This window comes from Rhinichthys klamathensis, unplaced genomic scaffold, assembly GCF_029890125.1.
Source record: "Rhinichthys klamathensis goyatoka isolate OS25496 unplaced genomic scaffold, OSU_Roscu_1.1 h1tg000208l_1, whole genome shotgun sequence".
NCBI lineage: Eukaryota > Metazoa > Chordata > Actinopteri > Cypriniformes > Leuciscidae > Rhinichthys > Rhinichthys klamathensis.
This window is the reverse complement of record NW_026606733.1, coordinates 775115-798075: the sequence shown is the minus strand read 5'-3', so window position 1 is coordinate 798075 and position 22961 is coordinate 775115. Positions and strand designations below refer to the sequence as shown.

At 35.0% G+C, this 22961-nt stretch overlaps 2 protein-coding genes across 3 annotated transcripts; both read right to left on the bottom strand.

Annotated features, from left to right (window-relative positions):
- Positions 1–252: 252 nt before the first annotated feature.
- On the bottom strand, positions 253–17945 carry trim2b (tripartite motif containing 2b). Of its 2 annotated transcripts, XM_056263579.1 has the most exons (13): positions 17765–17945; positions 13068–13230; positions 12334–12381; positions 11993–12153; positions 10656–10807; positions 10127–10307; positions 6077–6839; positions 5358–5461; positions 5112–5279; positions 4855–5023; positions 2636–2706; positions 2030–2170; positions 253–743 (listed from the first exon to the last, which is right to left on the bottom strand). In XM_056263579.1, exons 3-13 carry the CDS (start codon positions 12371–12373, stop codon positions 591–593), a joined length of 2103 nt encoding a protein of 700 aa, XP_056119554.1. In that variant the 5' UTR covers positions 12374–12381; positions 13068–13230; positions 17765–17945; the 3' UTR covers positions 253–590. The 2 variants fall into 2 exon arrangements, with proteins under 2 accessions (XP_056119554.1, XP_056119555.1); XM_056263580.1 differs by lacking the exon at positions 12334–12381 and having other exon boundaries at positions 17765–17944.
- A 2893-nt stretch (positions 17946–20838) lies between these two features.
- si:dkeyp-75b4.10 (ladderlectin) lies at positions 20839–22470 on the bottom strand. The gene is made up of 5 exons (XM_056263595.1): positions 22379–22470; positions 22107–22201; positions 21764–21898; positions 21234–21345; positions 20839–21000 (listed from the first exon to the last, which is right to left on the bottom strand). Exons 1-5 carry the CDS (start codon positions 22446–22448, stop codon positions 20921–20923), a joined length of 492 nt encoding a protein of 163 aa, XP_056119570.1. The 5' UTR covers positions 22449–22470; the 3' UTR covers positions 20839–20920.
- Between the last annotated feature and the right edge of the window lie 491 nt (positions 22471–22961).

The following is a 22961-nucleotide window of genomic DNA, read 5'->3' as shown; positions in this document are numbered from 1 at the left end:
AAAAAAAAAGAAAAGTTATTTTAAGTTGTAATATTAAAAAATATTACGGTTTTACTATTTTTTGATCAAATAAATGCAGCCATGGTGAGCAGAATAGACTTTTTTCAAAAAGCTTAATTATCCAAACTTTTAGTAGTGTATTAGTAAATTCTAATATGCATAAACAATGGAGCCAAATGGTCAAAGAGGGAATGCTAAAGCTTGGATTCAGTGAGATATCGCTTTCTGCTCTCTTGGCATCCTAATAGCATTCAGATGGGACTCGGATTTGCCCGAAAGGTGGCGGCTCATGCATGGTTCCCACATGCAGCTTTCTGTAGTTTTCAGCTTACTGTAGGTAGTACACTCACCAATGCATTCTGATGTCTCAGTATTTCCACAGCGTAATGTGTGGAGCTTTGGCAAGGGCATTCCAAGGCATCCCATAAATAGTGTTAACAAGCTTTAGTCTTCTTAGAGAGTCATTCGACAGTAATAACAAATACTAAAAGATGTCAAAACCAAGGAGGGAGGATACCATTACATCACATTAAGTGCAAGATTTGGACACATACAGTTTGACTTTGTTTCTTTTTCCAGTCCCTCTGAAGTCATTGTAGGTAGCGGTAGACTTTAAAGCAATGGTTCCCAGAATCAGCCACCACAACATGGCCATCCGAGGTCAAAGCGAGGCCCTGCGGCCCGTAGAGAGGGTCGGCAGCGGTGTTGATGTAGGACAGGAACGATCCACTTCCGTCAAACACCTGAGAATGACAACTTTGATTTCGGAATTACATTTTTAAACATTCTGTGTTGTAAGTAAGTATTTGTCTGTTTTGTATTGTCAAAACAGTGTCTGAGCAGTGCTGGAAAATGTTTTCTAGGTGAACATTTTAAAGAGACAACTATATACTACCGTTCAAAAGATTGGGGTCAGTGCGATTGAAAAGAACAAATTAATACTTTTATTCAGCAAGGATCCATGATTAAATTGATCAAAAGTGAGAGTAAAGACGTTTATAATGTGACATTTTTATTTCAAGTACAGTAAATTATGTTCTTTTGAACTTTCTATCCATCAAAGTTTCCAGTTTCCACAAAAATATTAAGCAGCACAACTGTTTTCAACATTGATAATAATAAATGTTTCTTAAGCAGCAAATCATCATATTAGAATGATTTCTGAAGGATCATGTGACACTGAAGAAATTATGCTGAAAATTCAGCTTTGCATCACAGGAATAAATTAATGACATGACATTTGCGGGGCTCTTCGGTGTCACATGATCCTTCAGAAATCATTCTAATTTGCTGATTTGCTGCTCAAGACACATTTCTTATCATTATTAATGTTGAAAACGATTTAAATTGTAATCATATTTCAAGTATTGGTGTTTTTACTGTATTTTTGATCAAATAAATACAGACTTGTCTCTAAGGCATTCAAAATCTTACCAAAACCAAAAATGTAAAAATAATAATAATTAAAAAATATATATTAGGTTGACTTTCCAAAGACTGAACACTCTAGCTCTGTGTTGCTTTCAAAATAAAATGTTCAGAAAATGTCAACTTCTGACTTATTGTTGTGAGTCTGGGATAAGCCAAATGCTAGGAAATAGGAATTGGACATGTGTTTCCGAAGAGAGTCCAGAGAATATAATAAATAATGAATGAATAAATAAATAATGATGTCACAATTACAAGGTGGAGGATTTAAAGGGATAGTTCACCCAAAAATGAAAATTCTGTCATCATTTACTCACCCTCAAGTTGTTCCAAACCTGTATGAATTCATGAACTGTGAAGCTCATTCAGGTTTGGAACAACTTAAGAGCGAGTAAATGACAGAATTTTCATTTTTTCTTTTTAGAAACAAAGTAAGCATTTGGAGACTAGCTTGGCTTGCATTAGCTTGTAAGGTACTAGTTAAATGTTTCTGGCTAGATAGTCTAGACAGGGTGGTGGGAGTGTTACTTCACCTTAAATATTCTTTTTTACAAGTTCTGTGTCTGTCAAGTTAATACAGGACTTCACAACAACTCGTTACCTGTATCCGACTGTTTCCCCAGTCTGCCACAATAATGTTCCCATTGACATCCACAGCAACCCCTGTGGGAGCATTGAACTGGCCGTTGCCTTCGCCGTTTGAGCCAAATTTGAGCAAGAATTCACCATCTGCATTAAATACCTATAAGAGAGTATTAAGTAATATTATAAAGTAATATGACATAAGAAAATTATATACAGTACAGAACATACATTGGGAACAAAAGACAAAAAGACATGAATTTTGTTCATGTAACATCATGGGAATATTGATATCACTTTATTTCACAGTCCTGTTCCCCGTGTAAATACTATGTACTTATTATGTACTAGGTACTAACCCTGAACCTAGACCTAAACCTAACCCATGTAGTTACCTTATATTACCCAATATTTTCTTAGGTAAATACAATGCAAGTACACATACTGTAAAATAATGTGTGTGTTTTAATTTGATATTACTTTTATTTTGATTTAGATTTGTTTTAATTTATATTAGTTATAATGATACTAATAATAATAATAATAATATTGTTTTTAGTAATTATGAGATAAAATAATTTTCCTACAATATGTCTAAGCAGAGGGTCAGCAATGTTAAGCTTACCTTGACAGAATGGTTATGAAAGTCTGTGATGATTATTTCATTGTTGTTGTTGACTGCTGCAAAGTGTGGGCCTACATGGAAAGAAAGGGCAAGGATACAGAACCATAGAATGATAACATTAAGGCTGGTTCACACGGGACGATTTTAAAATTGTCGGCCAATTTTACAAACCTGAGAGACCCCACACACAGCGATAAAAAATCACGGGTCTAACAGTTTTGGTCGTACAGTGTGTGGTGCGCAGCCACACGGCAAAATCAACACATCACACACGAACCGATTTGACTCCCGAGCATTCCCAGGTCAGACGGAAAATCTCGCAAAATCCCTCAAAATCAAACGTGACTTCAGAGTAGCCTAAACAATCATGGCGGACGAAGAGGATGTTGAGTAGTTTGTAGTTTGTTTTTAACCGAAAAAAAAACGTTATCAAAAGAAATGTGCGGGATGCACGGGATACCATTGTGTTTAAACTTTATTTTTCAAAATGGATAATTTCTTGAATTTTCTAAAAAACGACATTTAGCCTACTTGTATTTTTAAAGTCAATTTTTTGGGAGGAAAAAGCTCAGTATAATATAAGCAATAAAATACTTCACATATAAAAAATTAATATAGGGTAGCCTAAAACAAAAACATTTAAAAAACTGTAAAACGTTAAGTTATATAAAAATAAAACATTAATAAATTATTTTTTGATAAACATTACTGTCTTAAGTGAACTCATGTATAGTTATAAATGCAAATAATAATTGTCATTATTATTAGCCTACATTTTGGCTAGAAGACGCTTTTATCCAAAAAAGGAACAAAGCAATTCGTCAGTCATAATACTGGTTAGACAATAATAATACAGGGCTAAGATTATTACAAATGACGCATATCCAGGGTTTGTGCGAGTGTGGAGCGCGCTCTGCATGACCAGAGGCGCGCGGGCGCGAACACTTGCGTTTTTCTATCAACAGTGGAAACAACTTAAAATACTCTATCATTTCTGGTCATACAGAAAATAAAAAATACATCAGTCGCAACTACTTTTATTTGTGTAAAATCACAATAACAAGAAAACATTGTGCTTTTTGTAAAATAAAAGAAAACAATCAGGCGCGCTTTCGTGGTCTCCGTAACTGGATTGCGTCTCAAAAATGAACTGAAACAAAACATAGCCTACCTATATATGTAGGCTAAAGCTTGAAATGTCAATTTTTAAACGAATAAATTCGAATCGAAAGCAAATGCAGTCTGATTATGTAATCCATATGAATTTCTTATCTAAAGGCGCATCCGCTTTACAGCGGAGATGGAGATATTTCCAGCCGATTTAAAAAATACTAGGCTAGTTTATTAATAAACAATTAAAATGCCTCGTTACTTTTTCAGACACATTTATTATTATTAGCCTATAAATCATCTATAGCCTAAATCAGCTCTCGTATGGTTCCAGAGACACGGGTCTTCACCACTGCGGGAAAAATATAATTTCCGCGTTTGGCCTTAGAAAACCAGTAAAATCTAAATTTTTTCCATATTAATTTGTGAATATTTTAAATGTTTAATTTAGGGACAAAAAGTCATAAACAAAAATCTGAAAATACGTCAATATTTATTATTTTGCGCAGCATTTGGAGTATAGCCTATGCATTTCAAATTAAAATTTTGGTGTTCAACTTTACGTTTTAGAAATATAACAACCGTTCATTTTTCAATTACGGGTTAAAAAAGGAAAAACGAATGGACGCAAAAGTACACGGACCAATGGGTAATTTTAAAGCTTGTTCATGATTTCAATGTGTTTAAACGAGAAAACAAGCCCAAAAACAATGGGCGTTTTTTTGTGCATTCTCGCGGTTTTTGACGAGGTTTTGGGCTGGAAAACCTTGCTGGCATCTGGGGAGACCACACACGAGGAGAAATCGGGCCAAAAAAATCCAACATGTTGGATATCCCCGATTTGAGATCGGAGCGGTCCCGACGTCCTTCCGAGCAGACGAGAGCAGTCTTAACACACCACACACGACAGGAATATCTGATCAGATTATTTTACGATAATCGGAGCATCCTTAAGATTGTCGGAAGGGGTGAATCGGGGCTAAAATCGGCTTAATTATCCTGCCGTGTGAACCAGGCTTTACATGATCGAATCAAGTACAAAATGTGCATCTGTCTGTTGTAAAGCAGTCTGCAACCCTTCATTTTGACTGCTGTAGATATGCACATACCTGCAAACTGTCTGTCGCCGATTCCCCGGCTGCCAAACTTAGTGACGAGTTTCCCGCTGGGCTGGAAGATGAAAACCGTACAAGCCTTGTTGTCCACAACGATAACATGACCGTTCTGATCCACAGACACTCCCTTCGGACCCATCAGCCTTCCTGAGCCCAGCTTGGCCTTAAGGAAAATCAGAACAACATTATCCTTAAAACTCCAGTTTCATTTCAAATTCTAAATTTGCTTGTAATAACTAAACATAACTGACCTTGTATTTGCCCTCACTGGAGAAGATGCTAACCCACTTATTGTCATAGTCAGCAATGATGATGTCCCCATTTGGATGCACAGCTACTCCAGTGGGCCGCTGCAGTTGTCCCGGTGAGCGGCCACGTACCCCGAACCGGCTTTGAAACTCTCCCGTATTTGAGAATATCTGATCAACAGAGAATCTGTATATAAAGATATACTGTACCTAGAGTTTGCATGTTTGAAAATTACAGGGCTTTCTTACCTGCACACACTGATTGTTACTGTCGGCAATTAAGATCTTTCCTGTTGAACAAGCTGCTACTCCCTGGAGGTTAGTGAACTCTCCTTTATTCCTCCCTTTTGTTCCTATGAATGTAAAAGACTTGGGCTGAAGATAACAGACTTTGTGAAGATTAGTACAGTAATGATTACTTTTTTCTTTTTTGAAGAAGAAGAAAATGTGTGTGGTGTGATGGTTGCAAGAGTGTTGCTAGGTGGTTATGTAAGGGTTTTTGTTTCTAAATTGTAGGTCATGTAACCTAAAAATATTCTTCTGATTTTATTCAGGTTTATTTATAAGGGTAGATTGGGTTCAAATATACATGTAAACATGCATTTCCATGCTGGAAACACCACTGTTCAAAAGTTAGTTAGATAGTTTTTTTTAAAGAAAATTAATACTTTTATTTAGCAAAGATGCATTAAATTGATCAAAAGTAACAGTAATTTGACATTTATAATGTTAAAAAGATTTCCATTTCAAATAAATGATCTTTTTTTTAACGTTCTATGCATCGAAGAATCCTATATATATATATATATATATATATATATGTATATATATATATATATATATATATATATATATATATATATATCATGGTTTCCACAAACATATTAAGCAGCATAACTGTTTTCTCAGCATTAATAATATATTCTAATAAAAGTATATTATATATAATATACTTTTCCTGCATGTACCTATTTTAAAAATGAGGTCATCCTCGATCGGGTTCACTTTCTTTTTTGGGGTGCTGAACAAGCTTCCTCCCCGCCGGACGCCCTTCTGCCGGCTTCTGCTCCCTGGGGACTTGGCGCTCCGTTTCCGTGCCCCGCCATCGCTGGAACCCGTGGATGCAGCATTGGCTGCAGTGGTGGTGGTTGGAGAATCATCCGGAGAGCATGTGACCTTTAACTGGAAGGGGCTTCCTTTAATATGCTGATCATAAAGTCTCAGTGCTAGACTAAAATTGCCCTCTTTCTTCACCGTGTATTGGAATTCATACGTCCCATTTTTATGGTCCACAATTTCGCCGTCTGCAACACTTCCATCCGGCGTGCAGACTTCAGCCGAGATGATGGCGTTACCCGTCTTGCACAGTCCTCCAGCCTTGTCCCTTGTGGTTATGATGACAGATACCGGATGGCCCACAACACACTGTTCCAGACCCTCCCCAGACGCCTCGCTCTGACTGGCCACGGCATTGGTGGTGACGATGGTGCCCAAGTTGTGCATGGACTTGCGAAGCCCTTCGATCTCCATTATGAGATCCAGCTGGTCGTTCTCCTCAGGCTGAAGAGGAAGGCCCTGGCTGGCAAGGTCACTCAGTCTCTCTCCTACGTCTTTGTGGGTCTGCAAAACGACAGCCTTGTTGCCCCCGTCCAGGGCCTCGCCGGTCAGGCTGCAGTTATGGTTGATGGCAGCTTCCTCCTGTAGAAGAGTGTCCAGCTGAGCCTGCAGAACCTTTAGGATACACAAAATAACATGGAAGAGATGTTTCAAAAGATAGGCGGCATAATTAAGATACATATTGTTTTATCTATATTTTATTTTTGGTAACACTTTACAATAAGGTTCATTAGTTACTGTATTTACTAACATGAACTAACAATGAGCAATACATTAGTTACAGTATTTATTAATCTTTGTTAATGTTAGTTAATAAAAATACCGCTGTTCATTGTTTGTTCATGTTAGTTCACAGTGCATTAACTAATGATTGCAACTTGCAAATTACTTAACAAATACAACCTTTGATTTTAATAACGTATTAATAAATGTTGAAATTAATATTAACTAAGATGAATAAATGCTGAAGAAGTATTGTTCATTCTTAGTTCATGCTAACTAAGGTAGTTAACTAGTGTTAACTAATGAACCTTATTGTAAAGTGTTACCTTATTTATTTATATCGAATTAATGTACTAATATACTTTAATATGTCAATTTAATAAATAAAGCACCGTTCAGAATTTGGGGTTAGTAAGATTTTAAAAAAATAAAATTAATACTTTTATTCAGCAAGGATGCATTAAATTGATAAAAGTGACAGTAAAGACATTTATAATGTTGCAAAAGATCTCTATTTCAAATAAATGATACATTTATCATGGTTTCCACTAAAATATATAAATATAAATACTAAAATAATAACCGTTTTCAACATTGATAATAATAAATGTTTCCTGAGCAGCAAATCATTATATTAGAATGATTTCTGAAGGATCATGTGACACTGAAGACTGGATGCTGAAAATTCAGTTTTGATCACTGAAATAAATTACATTATAAAATATATTAAAGTAAAAAAAAACTTCAAAAAAAAATGTCAAAAATTGTTTTCACTGTATTTTTTAACAAATAAATGCAGCCTTGGTGAGCAGCATAAAAGTCATCAAAAACATTTAAATAATCTTACTAACCCCAAACTTTTTATTTGTAGTATACAGCAAATATATGTAAATTAATATATCATAATTCATTTGGTAACACTTTATAATAAAATCCCATTAGTTAACGTTAGTTAATTCATTAACTTATATTAACTAAAATGAGCAATACATTTGTTTTAGTATTTAATCTTTGTTAATGTTAGTTAATAAAAATACAACTGTTCATTGTTCAACCTCTGGGGTTCTTCGTTTTCCAGTCACACTCCTGACCTTCGCGGTCAAAAGTGACCGGACCCCTGAAATCAATGTTTATTTTTTTTCAGTGAAATCAATGAAATTTATTTTTGTTCAATAATATTTTTTTTTTTTTTTTTGTGTGTTTTGAGAGAATTTTATGAAAATAATGAATATTTATGCAATAATTATGATCATTTTTTCCCATTGAATATAATAGAAAATTTATATATATATATATATATTATTTTTATTATTTTTTAATTCATGCTGTATTTCAGGTTAAAGTGGATCCTTGGCCTATAGAAAACATTTTTTTAAATCACATTGGAGCCATCTGGTGGATGTAGTGAGCATAATTATCATTCAATATCATATTTTAACCACTAGATGGATTTACAGCCTCTGTAGAAAGGCTTGTGAATTCTAGTTGTTTTTGCACATATTTGCCAATTTTTTTCAGGTTGTGGATTTTAATTTATAATAAGTGATTCTCAAAGACTATTTTTGTCAAGTTTTTTGTTTGTTTGTTTGTTTTATTTTATTTTTTTAAAAATAAAATAAAAATTCTATTATTTTCGCATAGCCATGAAAATCACTATCCAAACTTAAATGGTTGTAAGTCAAGAATGCTTTGGAATATAGACCTATGGTTGGTCTTGTTTTAAAGAAGACATTTGCCAGATTATTGTAGAAGTGAAATAAATTATGAAAGTGAAAGAAAAAAAAAAGTTATGTAAGTTTGAGTTAATGAAAATGAACAATGTAAAAATTTAATTATTTATATTTTATATAAAATATATATATTACAAAATATATTTTACTCTAAAACTGCAAGAAAATGAAAGCCAAAAATCTTAAGAAGTTGTGTTCCAAATTTTAGGTTGATATCTCAAAAAATAAGCTTTCAGTCAAGATTTTATTTTGGCGCATACCAAACTTTTTCACTAGATGGAAAGCCAAGCTTCCTTACTGACCATATAAGGGCGCCTCCATTTTCATATATGTTTTGAGTGACCTGAACCATGTATTTCCATAATTTTCATACAATTTATGAAGTAGACATCCTATTCAGAAGTAGTATGGGTGGTTTGACAGTATTTGATTTGAATTCAACCTCTAATAAACGCATAAAAAGAGCACATATGTGCTGCAATAGGCCTGGAGGTTACTAAGGAAGAATTCCATCGTTTGATCTTACACTGTGTGTGTGTGTGTGTGTGTGTGTGTGTGTGTGTGTGTGTGTGTGTGTGTGTGTGTGTGTGTGTGTGTATTTTGCAACCTTGATTGTTCACAGTCTCATGCGTTCATTGCTGTGCGCTTTATTTCTTACATTGATGAATAATTGCTTTTATTTCACACGTTTCCCAAAATTAGCTTTTGCAATGACACGCGTTCATTTGTGTACATGCGTGTGTTTTTGTGTGTATAAGTGTGTGTGTGTGTGAGTGTATTTGTCTGTTTTGCACTCTTGATGTTTTAGAGATTCCCCCCTTCACTGTTGTGTGCTTTTTTCCTGCATCGTGGCTGATTTGTAGATTGTACGCACAAATAAACTCTGTATTTTCATATTTTTGCCAATTTCCCATTCATTTCCTATGGCCGGTCATTTTTGACCGAAGGTCCTGAGTGTGACTATTTTTTTATGACCACTTAGACTTTTCAAATCCTGTGCCCAATTTTTTTGTGTGTTCGTATACCAAGTACCATAAAAGTCACCAAGTTTCGTACCATTCCGACGAAGCTACGATTTTTAACATTTTTTTATTTTTAAAAATCCGGTCAGAAATGACCGAAGTACCCCAGAGGGTTAATAATAATTACAGCTACAACTTTTGATATTAACAATGTATTAGTAAAAGTTTAAATAAACATTGACTAAGATTAGTAAATGCTTCAGAAGTATTTTTCATTGTTGGTTCTTATTAACTAATGTAAACAAATGGAACCTTTTTTTTTAAGTGTTACTATTTATTCAATATTTGACTAATTGACTAATATGCCAAATATTTGTGCAAGGCATAAATGTTGATGCTTATTAGCCTTTAATTCTGTTATCTTAGCAACATGCAAACACCAAACTCTATTGAAATCAGTTGTGTCTCCTGCGTACTGCAAACAAACCTTCTGCTTCAGTCCATAAGTGACTTCCAGCTCCATGAGGAGGACGCTCTTGCGCGTATCCAGAGTTTTGTGCAGCTCGCTGAAGGAGGAGTGGATGTCCTCCTCTATGGAGCTCCGCTGAGTGACCAGCTGCTGCAGAATGTCTCTCAAACACTGAACTGCTTCTCTTATCTGAGGAAGCCTGTAAGTTAGTTAAATATGTCCATTAACCGTCCATTCATTCATCAACCAGTACTGCAGACATCAATAGTAAATCACTAAGCAATCACTTAATGAATCAAGCAATTAGCCGATTGAATTTTTTCCTTGTGCCAAGACCCACACATAATCTACTGAGAAGATTTTTCAAATTTTCCGTTCTGATGGTAAGGTAAAATCTGTGGAATGGTTTTAAATATGGTGAAATGTGTAGCTAAATTGATCTTATTGCCAGGTGAAAGCATTATAAAATATAATACATGCACAGAGGGTAGGCCTATATATATATATATATATACTGAGAGTGACGGGATGGGTATCATGGGCTCACCTGTTCTTAGCTGAATCCACTCTGTCCTGAAGTGCCGCTAGTTGTTGGTCCACAATATTTTCCAGTGAATCAGTGGGGTGTTCAGAATGTTCTCCCTTCATACAGTCCTCACATATTGCATTCTCGCATGCCAAACAGTACAGCGCAGACACCTGAAAACAGCACATAAAAGTTCTGTCATGACGACTTTCTGAGTGTTTGGCATGGTAATGGACATGAGAATGAAACTTGTCTTGGTGGAATAGATCTGCTACGCTGCTGCTGAGACTGCCAATAAATACACGACACGCTGCTGTGAGCAAGTAAGACATGCTGCTGCTGTACAATATAGCGTACAGGAATCACCCGTAGCAGATCTATACAGGTGGAGCTGGGGAAGAAGGAGGGTTTCTGAAAGCATGATAGAGCAGGAACTAATCAATGCGTCCTATAGAGATGACATCTAAAGTTTCATGACAGAACTTTGTATTAATGCAGAAATTTAAACACCCTAAAATGTACTGAAACATGTCAATTAATTGTCTATTTTGTAAATTTCATTTGTATTCGACAAAAACAATGTATTTGAATTTTTATAATATTTGCCATTTCATTTTTTACTAAATTTATTTCTATTGAAATATTTCTAACATTTACTTTTTATTTTTCTAACAAACATGTATGTATGTGTTACATATAAGTGTGTGTGTGTGTGTGTGTGTGTCTACTAAAATTGCCCATACGTAAATTAAATGTGTATTATTTACACTGTGTAATCCAAAGGTCAGAAAAGTCTTCTTTTGAAACTATATTCATATGGTAATGCCGTATGTTCTTAAGTACTGGTTATTGAAAAAGCCATAAGAGTGAACCACTATTCTAGATGACTGCAATGCCGAAATCAATCCCTTTCTATTTACTGTGATGGCCTTTCCATTGATCCTTCCTTCAGACCAGTTTTGTCTTGTGATGCTTGAACAGAAGCTCATTATCTTTTCCAACAATATTTATAATCAACTTCAGGTGCTGCATGTCCTATGAATAATGATACATTCCCAAACTTTCCAAAAAATCTCAATTATGCAAATTGTGAGAAGTACCTAACATAGGAACGGTCATCCTAAATGAACTAAATGTTTCCTATTCTATGAGGACACTTAGTTGCATCTTTCGACTTATGATATTTATAGAGCAACCAGCTGAGATCAGGGTACACTTGTTATCTGGGACAGAAAGCTTATGCTCGTGGGAAATACACTGCCTGTGAGACATTTCACCCATCTGTGTAATCATTTTGTGGTGTGAGTCAGTTTGTGTGTGTGTGTTTATGTGTATGAGTGTACTGAAAGATGTCTCACTTTTCCTTTGTGTTGAGAGCAAATTAGTGTTGTTCCCTTGCCAGGCAGAGCCTCTAGTACAGTACATTCCTCACTGCTGCTATCAGGAGAAGCTTGCTGCGCCTCCATGCGGTTGGAGGGTGTAACTGCACCCACAATACAAGGATGCAGAAAGCACAAACCTGAAACAGGAGGAAAACGTTTTGGGACATCCTGAAGTAAGAGTTATGATGGCACATTGTTTGTGGAGAAAGTAGTTTGATCACTCATATCAAATAATTTAAACTTTATTGTTTTGTAATTGTGACTATATCTAACAACTGTGATTTTATTTCTTATTTTAAGCAATGTTTCACAATTACCTTTTATATTTTTTAGTCTGGGATGGAAACAGGCTTCCATAGTGAAGCCTATGCCAAGAAAGGTGGAGAAACAGTAAAACTGAATGTCTAAGACTAAATTGCATTTTTAAACATCATGCCAAAATCTGTCCTATTAGTTTCCAAATGGCTTTATATCAATATAGACAGGGAAAATAACGTAATATTAATATTTGAAAATGTCGCTAATATTAAGAACAGACACCATGAAAGGAATTTTTTTCCTGATGGACCAGGGTTATTATTATTAACATTTAAACATTTCTGTTAATTGAAATAAAGCTGAAATAAAATAAAACATAAATAAGTTTAAAAAATAATTGAAATAAGTTTAAGTTGAAGCACTAAAATTATTAAGTGGAAATCAATAAAAACGAACTAAAACTGAAATAAAAAAATATTAAACTTAAATAGCAATATTTAATAAAATAACAAATGACAAATTTATTTAATAAAATGAAAAATTTAACAAAATTGATATGAAAACTAAAAATATAAAAACAAAAGCTAATTCAAAATATTAATAAAACTACGTTAAAACTAAAATAAAAATTAAGTCCCACCCTACATTTTTTTCCTCATTCAAGAAGCCGTTTAACTCGGATATACGTCACAATAGGAATGAAAAGATGATCGCAACTTTCGTTTCATGCCAACATTTAAGCATACAGCAGATGAAGAAATCGGGTCTGACTCTGATTTAAAGTGTTTCTCACCTTAAAGAGATGAGGCTCAGGCGTTGTGCATGCGAGTGTGTGTGTGTTTTTAAATATGACTGAAGATTATTAAGGTAAGAAAGTGTATTTGATCCACTGGAGACACAAATACACCACAGGTTGCAGGGGCCAATCACAATCTCCCCTCATTTGATACTGGGCTCTACAGAGAAAAGAGAGATTAGTGATTAAAACACACACATGCAGTAAACACTGCAACTGTACGGCTACAAATACAACAAAACCTGTAGAAAAGCAGGCAAGATCCAAGATACACGATACATGATATTACCATTGTAAATGTCAAAAGAGCATGGTATTGCAATGATACCATGACAAATCAACTTGTATGGAACAGACAAGAGAGTTAAAATAATCTAACTGGGTTACACAAATTTACATACAGGTTACTATGGTAACCTAAAATGGCAATTCACAAGAGCTGCAATCACATGAATATTTTCTGTAAATAAATACATATAATTTATGTGCTGAAAGCCCGTTAATGAGCACAGTCTCATTGCTAAAGTATGCTTTTTGATGTCATGAAGGAATGTTATATGGTACTGGTTTATATAATCTGAACTCTGTGAAAAAGCAATGCGAGATGTTACAAAAGATTTCCAATTCAAATAAATGCTTTAGATGCTTCTATCCTGTATACTATTTTTCAGATAGAACAGAACAACCGTTTTCAACATTGATAATAATAACTGTCTCTTTTAGCAAATCAGCATATTAAGTAAAATGATTTCTGAAGGGTCATGTGACACTGAAGCCTGGAGTAATGATGCTTTGCTATCACAGGAATAAATTACATTTTAAAATAGAAAATGTTTAATTTAAATTGCAGTAATATTTCACAATAGTATTGATTTTACTTTATTTTTGATCAAATAAATGCAGGCTTAGTGAACCTAAGTGACTTCTTTCAAAAACATAAAAAAAATCATCTTTGAACAGTAGTGTTTACTACCACAATCCACAATAAGAGAAAAAAAACATTAAATCCAACTGCTTTGAAAAATGAAGCAACTATGTAAGACTGAGCTAGATATATTTAAATAATCTTCACCACATCAATAATTTACAGAAGGTTGTAATATTCTGACCCAGACAGAGGACAGAATGCATGAACAAACAAACACTTCCAAGTTCTCAAAGTCCTTTTTTTGAGGTTCACTATGATCTTTGTTACTGATTTATCATCGACACTCGCTTAGACTAATGGGAATTTAGGCAGAGCATATGATTAAATGGCTAAAAATGTTCAAATCTTTAAAGCTTTTTTTTTATAGCTGGTACCGTCAGTAACATCCCACAATGCTTTTAAGGTTTAATTGAAAAGGTAACTGGAATGGGGTCACAATCGTGCTTTGTTTCCTGAGGTTTGAATCAGTAACTACAAGCACTCATATTTAAATAAGTAATATGTTGTGATAGTACCTCACATAATCCCTAGAAAATAAAAACTACTTTTGTGAATACTGATAAAAAAAAAAGTTACCTGGGAATTAAAACTGAATGTGAATGAGGTCACAGGGGAATTGGATCGGATGAAAAAAAAAATGTTCATGACATGACGTAATACAAGGAAATGAAATATTGAGCTGCCATATGTCATTACTCTTCAGACAATGCCATTTCTATCACAAAAAGCTCTCAGTGTTAGAACCAGAGCCCCTCTTTCCATCTCAGAGATCATAAAGACAAAGGACAAGGAACCATAAGGATCCTGGCAAAGACAAGCAAGCGATTTTGTGAAGGACTATTTAGAGTTACTGAAGCAGAATCTCCCCAGGGTAAAACCACTCATGCATTCTGGACAGAAGATCCAAGAACACCCGATAGTTTTCCTGTTATACAGACCTAAAAACACATGTCATTCTCATGAAGGCACAGGCACATGTCATAATCATGAGCTTTTACAGCCAGCGTTACATTCTACAAAGCATAAAAAAAGAAAATTCCCACACTGACACTTCACACAAATATGGTATAAAAATGGAGTGGTCAGTGAATGGAGGTGCTAAGATTTCAGAAAATGTTGCTAGTCAACCTCAGCACCCTACAAAGACGCTTGCAAGCTAACTGGTTAACTGACTAGCTAATCATTTAGCCTATTACCTTAACATACTGCTATTTGATTAATCTGTTGTCTTAGTAGTAGTTGTCTTACTGCTAACTGAATAACTTGCTACCTTAACATACTGCTAGCCGATTAGCCAGGTAGCTTAGCTGCCATTGCTACAAAAGATAATCAGAATTGCTATTTTGAATATAACTGGGATTCCCAAACTTTTTTGTCAAATGAACCCCTAAAATATTTACTTCCCCTGGATATTATTTCAATCCTTTAACAACACATTCACTTTCAAGGTTCTTCTCAGATGTTGGTTAATGGTCACATATAGGTAAACAAAAAAAATTAAGTATGCGTTTTATTTTTATAGTTTTTATTTGAAAAATTATCCATTTATTTCAATCTTACATTTTATTATATTATTAGCTTTTCATCAACTATTTTCATAACTCTAACCCCAGTTAGGGAAATCCGAATCTAAAAGATATCGCAATAACATGACTCTTTTTTTAAACAGGCATTACAAACGGCTTTCACTGGGGGTCCGGGAGGAGGGGGGGATATAGGATTCTGCGGGGTTATACAATTTTGCACAACACAGAAGTTACAATTTGTAATTTGTGTATCTGTGGTATACATTTTTTGTAACAAGTGTGTTTAGTATTGGGAAAAGGCCTGGAAGTATAAATAAGAAACACCCACTTCACTCCCAGTTTGCTTTAATCAGAAGATAGTTAAGGTACCTAAATTACATAAAGAGTTCCACCACCATACTTTTGTCATATGTTTATGATTTGTTGGTGGGGTGATTAACTCAGATGAAACATCCTCAAGAAAGGAGGATCATTTCCATGAACTTCTGTGGTAAAGGCGGCAGGAAACTGGTTCACTGCAGTAAGGCTTGAAGAACAATGTAGGAAGGCCATCAGTTCTTGTGTAGTCATATAAAATAAAATAAAATAAAATCTGCATAAGGAATGCCAGGTGCCAGTTCAGACAGACACAGGGTTAATGCTAAAGGTGCTAAAGGTGACGAAGCATGTGTTCTCTGCTCCATGTTTTGTGTCCTGGTTCAGCCAAACGCCACTGAGGCTGCCACAGAACCAGTCTCTGATCTGGCTTTTGACAAAACTTAGGCTATGTTCAGACTGCAGGCAAATTAGATTTATTCCTCAAATCAGATCTTTTCAGGCAGACTGTCTGCACTATTAATTGCAAGTGACCAAATAAGATTTGTGTGTCCAGAGACATAACCGTAAATGATGTAGGCGTGCCCACGGATGTGACAAGGCTTTCAAAACAGATTCAGGAAAAATGGAGGTGCATCATCTCGCCCTCCAAATAAGCGGCCTGTCAAGTCGTGGTGCAGAAATTCTCCGTCGCACAAGAAAATGCAGAAATCATCGTTTAAACACCGTATGAATACTTCCAGCGTTTCCTTAATCGGTTTTGACATATATCGGCATACTATACTATTAACATTTTTCTCATCTTTCTATAGCAAAAATAGTGAGTAGTATGCGAATTCGGCAGTTATCATTGTGTCGTGTTAAGAGTGACGCAAAAGTCCATTTGAAATCTGATTTGAGCAGTTCTGAGACTGACACATCTGTAAAAATCTGATTGGAATCGCATTTCAAACCACCTCCAAACGTTTTATTTTGTTATTTTGCTGTGCAGACTTTCAAAATCAAACAAATCAGATTTTTTGCTGGCTGTCTGAACATAGCCTTAGAAAACTCAATAACTATGGTAGATTTGTGCCTCTATTGCTTTGTGCCATGTTCCCTAATCATGGAGAGTGCCTCCTATGTCAAAACCACATGTTGTTACTTCACATGTCTAAGAGACAGAAGCATCATTTCTTCTGCTTGACAAATCATGAAACCAATTAATTTGGGAAAGCATGATATATTTCACAGTATATGTTTTTTTATATATATATATATTATATAAAATAAGTGTTTTATATTGGATATAAGTATTTGATATATTTTTTAAACTATATATATATTGTCATTTCAGTGTAAATGAAAAATGTCTGATTTCTTTTTTATGGTAAACTGATTGAATTTAAGCCAAGGAGCACAGCAAATATTGGCATCATGCTAAATCAGTACATCAGAAGCTGCCAGCAAAAACATTTCACTATATTGAAAGCCTGTGACAATTGAAATCAACAGAATATTAGATTAGATGCAGAGCTAAAGAAACAAGTAGCAATTTTTGCTATACGTGAGGCCTATCAGAAAGATGCAACACATTCACTTTCATTCTACAAAATACCTGATTTTGTATGATTGCATGAGGCATGTGCAGTCTTCAATAGAACAGGTTCAGGCTTCATGCATTACATGCATCACAAACACTTGATCTAAAGAGACAAGCCTGCGAACGCAACAGTAATATCTTCCATCACAGTGCATATGTGAGCATCCATCTCCTCTCCTCTCCTCCTCCTCCTCTGCTTCCACCCCACCCCCGTTCTTCCCATGGAAACATAGTGCGTTGGTGTATCGCAGATGCTGCTACATCATTCCCTGACTGCAGAACAACAAACCTCCCTCCCTTTCTGTGCTATTCTTCATGTATCTGTCTGTATTTCGGGTCTTACCTTTCCTCCATAGCTGTGTAGCTTCAGATGCACCAGCGATACAGTTTCTTGCCTTACTCATCAGCCTGAGACCCATTTCCCGGAGAGGGGGGGGCTGTTTTGCACAGTCTCTCTTTTCGTTTCTGTTCTCTCCCCCTCTTTCTGCACTACAGCGACATAAGCAACTCACACCAGCATGCCGTAGGGGAGGAGCCTGTTGCGGACTGAGCTCAGTAGCCAATCACAGGACAGGAAGCAATAATCTCTGTGCTCTCCCTCTACCTTGATTTTTTTTTTCTCACACATCAAAAATACACGACTACCTTCTGGTATCACACTTGTGATTAATTAAATAAATTAACTATTTTGTTTCAATAATATTTATTCTTTAATATTTTGTATTTTAAAGAGGATTTTATGGTGTTAGACAATATTCGCCTAATTGATGCGCAATTTTCTTCTATAAAAAATAATGCAAATAAAAAAATATTTAATATTATTTTCAATTAATAGCCTACAGTTTAAGATACAAAAAATGGAATTTTGGAATGCTGGTGTGAGAAATAAAGAAAATCATTTGTAATAGGCTCTCTATCTCTCTCTGTGTGTGTGTGTGTTATTTGTATTTCCCATTCATTTCCTATGGCGGTCATATTTGACCACAGAGATAATCTGGTATATTTTTTAGCCTTTAGCAAGTGCCATACATTTCATACAATTCCAATGAATTAAAAAAAAAATCAAATCGTAATTTTTTTCAGTCTAAAATAACCAAATACAACCAGAGGTTTAAGGAGAAACAACTAAATTTCAACCAACATATCAATAAAATATAACAATAATGTTTCTATCTATAGGGATCAAATATATTTTATGACAGCAATGTACAATAATGTCTCCCTCTTCTGACATGATACTTTCCACAAATAGCTACAATTTGGTGTTCTATTAGCCTACCTTTTTAATTGAAAATGTATATTCAGGTGACTATAATAATAATGTATTTTAATAGTTTAAGTTTTTTTTAAACAATTTGTGTGTATAATTAGCCTATAATTCAGTGACTGGCATGACTGGTATTAAATTATAATGGGAATTCCAAACCAAATCAAAGGGAGCATTGAGGCACTTTTGAATGCTGTCCAAGATGAAAAATATGAGTGGGACAGCCTGGTACTCTCAGTCAACACATCTCAGTGTCATTACAACTGTCGGACAAAGCACAATGCAGACGCACACTTACACAAAAACACACACCCAAGTGAATAAAAACAAAAGCCTCTGATGTCACAAAAGTACACATAGTTGCCCTCATTTATCAAAAGTGCGTACACCAAATTTCCAGCGTACACCTGGCGTACACCCAAACCCACGGTGACTTTGAGATTTATCAATATGGACGTTGGTGTACGGAACGCTCAAATCCTACGCCAGCTCAGGAGGTGGTGTACGCACGTTTTGTGTTAGTGCAGAAATGCGCAGAAAAACAATTCCTAACACCACAAAACGCACTGACAAACTAAAAGATATGATATATTATGACCAACAACAACAACATAGTAATTATAAACGTCAGTGTTTATTTTTGTGCAACATGGACTTCAATGTTTAATTTGTGTGACTTTACCAAAGCATTTGATTTTTAGCCATATGTATTCCTTCAGTTGCGAGCCTGTGCGCTTTACCCTGACGTTTCATGGTTAGGCCCGGCAGGTGCGCACGGACTGGGTTCGGTAATGAAAGGCTTTCAATGACCAAAAAATAATTCAGACTGACAAAATAATAAAAAAATACATTCTTCTTCTTTTAAATAATAATAATAATACAAATAAATAATAATAACGACGTTCTTCTTCTAAATAACAACAAGCGTCATTAATAATAAAAATCATAATAATAAGAAGAATATTACAAATTGTCATGCAATTATTAATGTGAATGAATGGTACTCCACATCACATCATCATCGTCACTATTGTACACCCCAATAGGCTACATGTGACGCGATTCGAAATTGAATGCTAATTGTTTCAAAAGACGTGCCGTAAAATATTGCATTGTGATAGGACATTTCGGCTCCACGTCAGAGAAGTTTCTCTTCTTTGCCGTCTTCCGTGTGTAGGCTACATGGCGTAAAATGAGGGCGTGGGGGAAGCGGAGACTTGAATATATAGGGGCGTGCTATTCTAATGACGATCGTTTTCAGCCGCGGGATTTATCAAGGGCAGGTATTGCGTACACCTGGATTTCAAAGGTACGCACAGCTTCATAAATCAGCCGGTGAGAGGAGTGTAAGCATAATCTAACGCCAACATATACGCCCGTTTCTACGCAAGAATGTTAAATGAGGGCCAATGTGCATAATAATCCGACATTGAGGTTTTGAGCTTTCTGAATTCTTGTTTCTGGTTTATCATTCAGTAGACAATAAGCACTGGAGTGTTAAACAACCAGTGACAGATTCTGGCCAGGACTGTTTGCTTAATTGATGTACTTTTAAACAAGTAAACCAGCCTTTACAATAATGGGTTGTTTTGCTAAAGAGGCCCAAGATATTAAAGACAATATCAAGGAGTCAATCAGGCTTTGGCTGTATAAGTCATGACTCATAAAAGGTTTCTGCTCAAAGTATTGAAGGGGGGAAAAAAATGAAGGGGGAAGAGACAATACATCTTTCGTGGAACTATGTGCCTATCTCTCAGAAATAAATAAAACAATTTATAACACAAAATCTTATACTTAGTACATTAATTTAGACTATAATACTTTTTTTTTTTTATAAATGAATACATTTATTTTATAAATATGAAAAGTCAAAAATTACTTTCAATGTTTAACCTCATATAAATGTTTTTCTCTGGTTTGTGGTTTTTATTATTCTATTATGTGCGTTTTTGTTGTTCTATAGGCCTACTTGATACAATTTTACGCAAGTTGTTTGTCATCATGAATAAAGGTCTTAAACATGGTAGAATGGCAGCACCCTCTGCTGGTAGATGTCATAACTACAACATCAACTGTTTTTTTTGTTCTATGATTCAGGGAAACAGAGAAAGAAAGCTGCACATTTGTAGTTTAAATTTTATTTTTGCAAAGTATGTCTGTTGCATCAGATTTGAAGACTTTGGAGATCTGAGATGGACAGACATGAGATATTAGTATCAGTCAAATTTAGGATTAAAATTCAATTCTAGCCACTCTGTAACAGATGAAGGGGAGGCGAGTTCCACAGGGTGCATCATTCCAGCGATTCTCACCTGTGGAATTTCAAAGTCATGAATATTTAAAACAATATTATTTAAAACAAAGTCAACAATATTTAATTCAGAATATTAGGCTATATATAATTAGGCTTTAGTGCAAGCAGGAATCTTTAAACATAAATGTGTAATAAAACATGCTAGGTTTGAATCCACCTTTGGAACAGCTCATGATTCAACAATTTTGGTAAAATAGGTTTAATATATGGACAGCATAGATGAAATATTACCTCCATAGCCCATCTCCGCACATCTTTCGCTACCTCCATCGTTATTCGGCTCGCCAGTGTGCCAGTCGTTGTACTCAAACTTTGATCCGTCACTCCAAAACCAGATAAGCTCCTGAAAAACGGTATTAACATTATTGAAAGCATGTATTGTTTCCATTTCCACTTGATTATACCCCCCCCCCCCCCCCCCCCTCCTTTTAAATAAACATAAAACTTTTTAATTTCGAGTTTGAAACTCCTGATGGTGTTTGTTGGCGCAGTGCAAACCAGCCTTTAAAGATTAAAAAAACTATGCTCTGGTACATCATAATTATGACATAAAAAGTGGAAATTATGACATGCTATGAAAACTTGACATTTTTACTTTAAAAGTCATAATCATAAGAGAAAAAATAATGACGTCATAATTTAAAAAATAACTTTTTAAGTCATAATTTCAACTTTTTATGTCATAATTATGACTTACCAGAGCATGATTTTTTTTTTCTTAGGTTGGACTGATTTTTAAAGGGAAATAAAAAAAGAATCACCTGAGGTGCATCATGAGCACCAATCCAGGTTCGGGTGAGGCCTTTGGAATTTTTTTTCACAAAGGTTTTTAGAAAATTGTGAGTGATTTGACTGTGGACAGATGCAAGATTCCCTCCAAGGTCAACACATTGTTGCTGTAAGGAGAAAGAGTTTTAAAGTACACTGCAGTAAGACATTTTTAAGAAATAATAAAGTTTTTAATTACTTTATTTTTAACCTGTCTATATTTTTAGCTTTACACTAAAGTGCACAGTTAATAGGGTACGTTATTTGGTGACCCATAAGCACTACCTGTGTAAAAAGTGTAACTTGCACCTAATATTTCAGAAAACACTAATTTACCTCTGCCTCGGCCCATGATTTTGACTCGCTGAAATATTTAAAACATTGTGTTCCAAATTTCTCCCAGCCGTCGGGGCATTTTCGGCCAATGGATCCTGCAAAGAAGATTGAATAAAAACGAGAGATTAGTTTTTAGTGAATGATGAAAATTGTGACTGTACACGCCCTTTCATCACAGAAAGCAGAATCTGAAAACCTCCTCATTATCTGCAGTTTGAACAGATGCAAAAAAACTCAAATGTAGAGGCAATGCATCTGTTTATTTACTGTACCTGCGGATGCCACCTTGATGACTCCGTTTACAGCCAATGCAAAAAGAAGGAATGTTGCAGAAATCCACATGTTGACAAAGTCCTATTAAAATCAACATTATTATAAATAATGCAATAAATATATGCATTAACAAGATTTAAAACTCTAAGAATGGAAACACAGAGAAATGTCATACCAATACGACGACTCAGCAACAGTGTTTGTAATACTCAAACGTTGTGTAATGCTCAGATCATTGCTTGAAATCAGCTGTATTTATAGGCAGTTGCTCAGTCAGAAAGGTGTGCACCTTATGTTTCAACACCAATGAAAACTTCTTTCAATCTATCAGTCCTTATTAGGTAAACAAGACCCGATTCTGAACATCCTTATTTATGATGTTACATTTTGTTGCAAATTCCAGTGCAATATTCTTGACAGTTAATTACTGCTAATTGAAATAAAAAGCAAATGAACAAAAATAATAACTGAATGTGTAGGATTTCATTTTAATAGACATGAATAGCAATTAATCTGATCGGATGTCATAGCCCTTTCATAAATTATGAAAACCTCTGTCAGGAGTTTTTGCTAATTTGTTTT

Bases quoted from the DNA above. Each gene is read 5' to 3' on its own strand.
- trim2b (XM_056263579.1), bottom strand. From the start codon at position 12,373: ATGGAAGCCTGTTTCCATCCCAGACTAAAAAATATAAAAG. The intron at 10,808-11,992 runs GTGAGACATCTT...TGCTGTTTTCAG, and splicing joins GCTCTCAACACAAAGGAAAA to GTGTCTGCGCTGTACTGTTT. The intron at 744-2,029 runs GTAACGAGTTGT...TGTCATTCTCAG, and splicing joins GGGGAAACAGTCGGATACAG to GTGTTTGACGGAAGTGGATC.
- si:dkeyp-75b4.10 (XM_056263595.1), bottom strand. From the start codon at position 22,448: ATGTGGATTTCTGCAACATTCCTTCTTTTTGCATTGGCTGTAAACGGA. The intron at 22,202-22,378 runs GTACAGTAAATA...TCTTCTTTGCAG, and splicing joins CATCAAGGTGGCATCCGCAG to GATCCATTGGCCGAAAATGC. The intron at 21,001-21,233 runs GTAATATTTCAT...GAAATTCCACAG, and splicing joins TGCGGAGATGGGCTATGGAG to GTGAGAATCGCTGGAATGAT.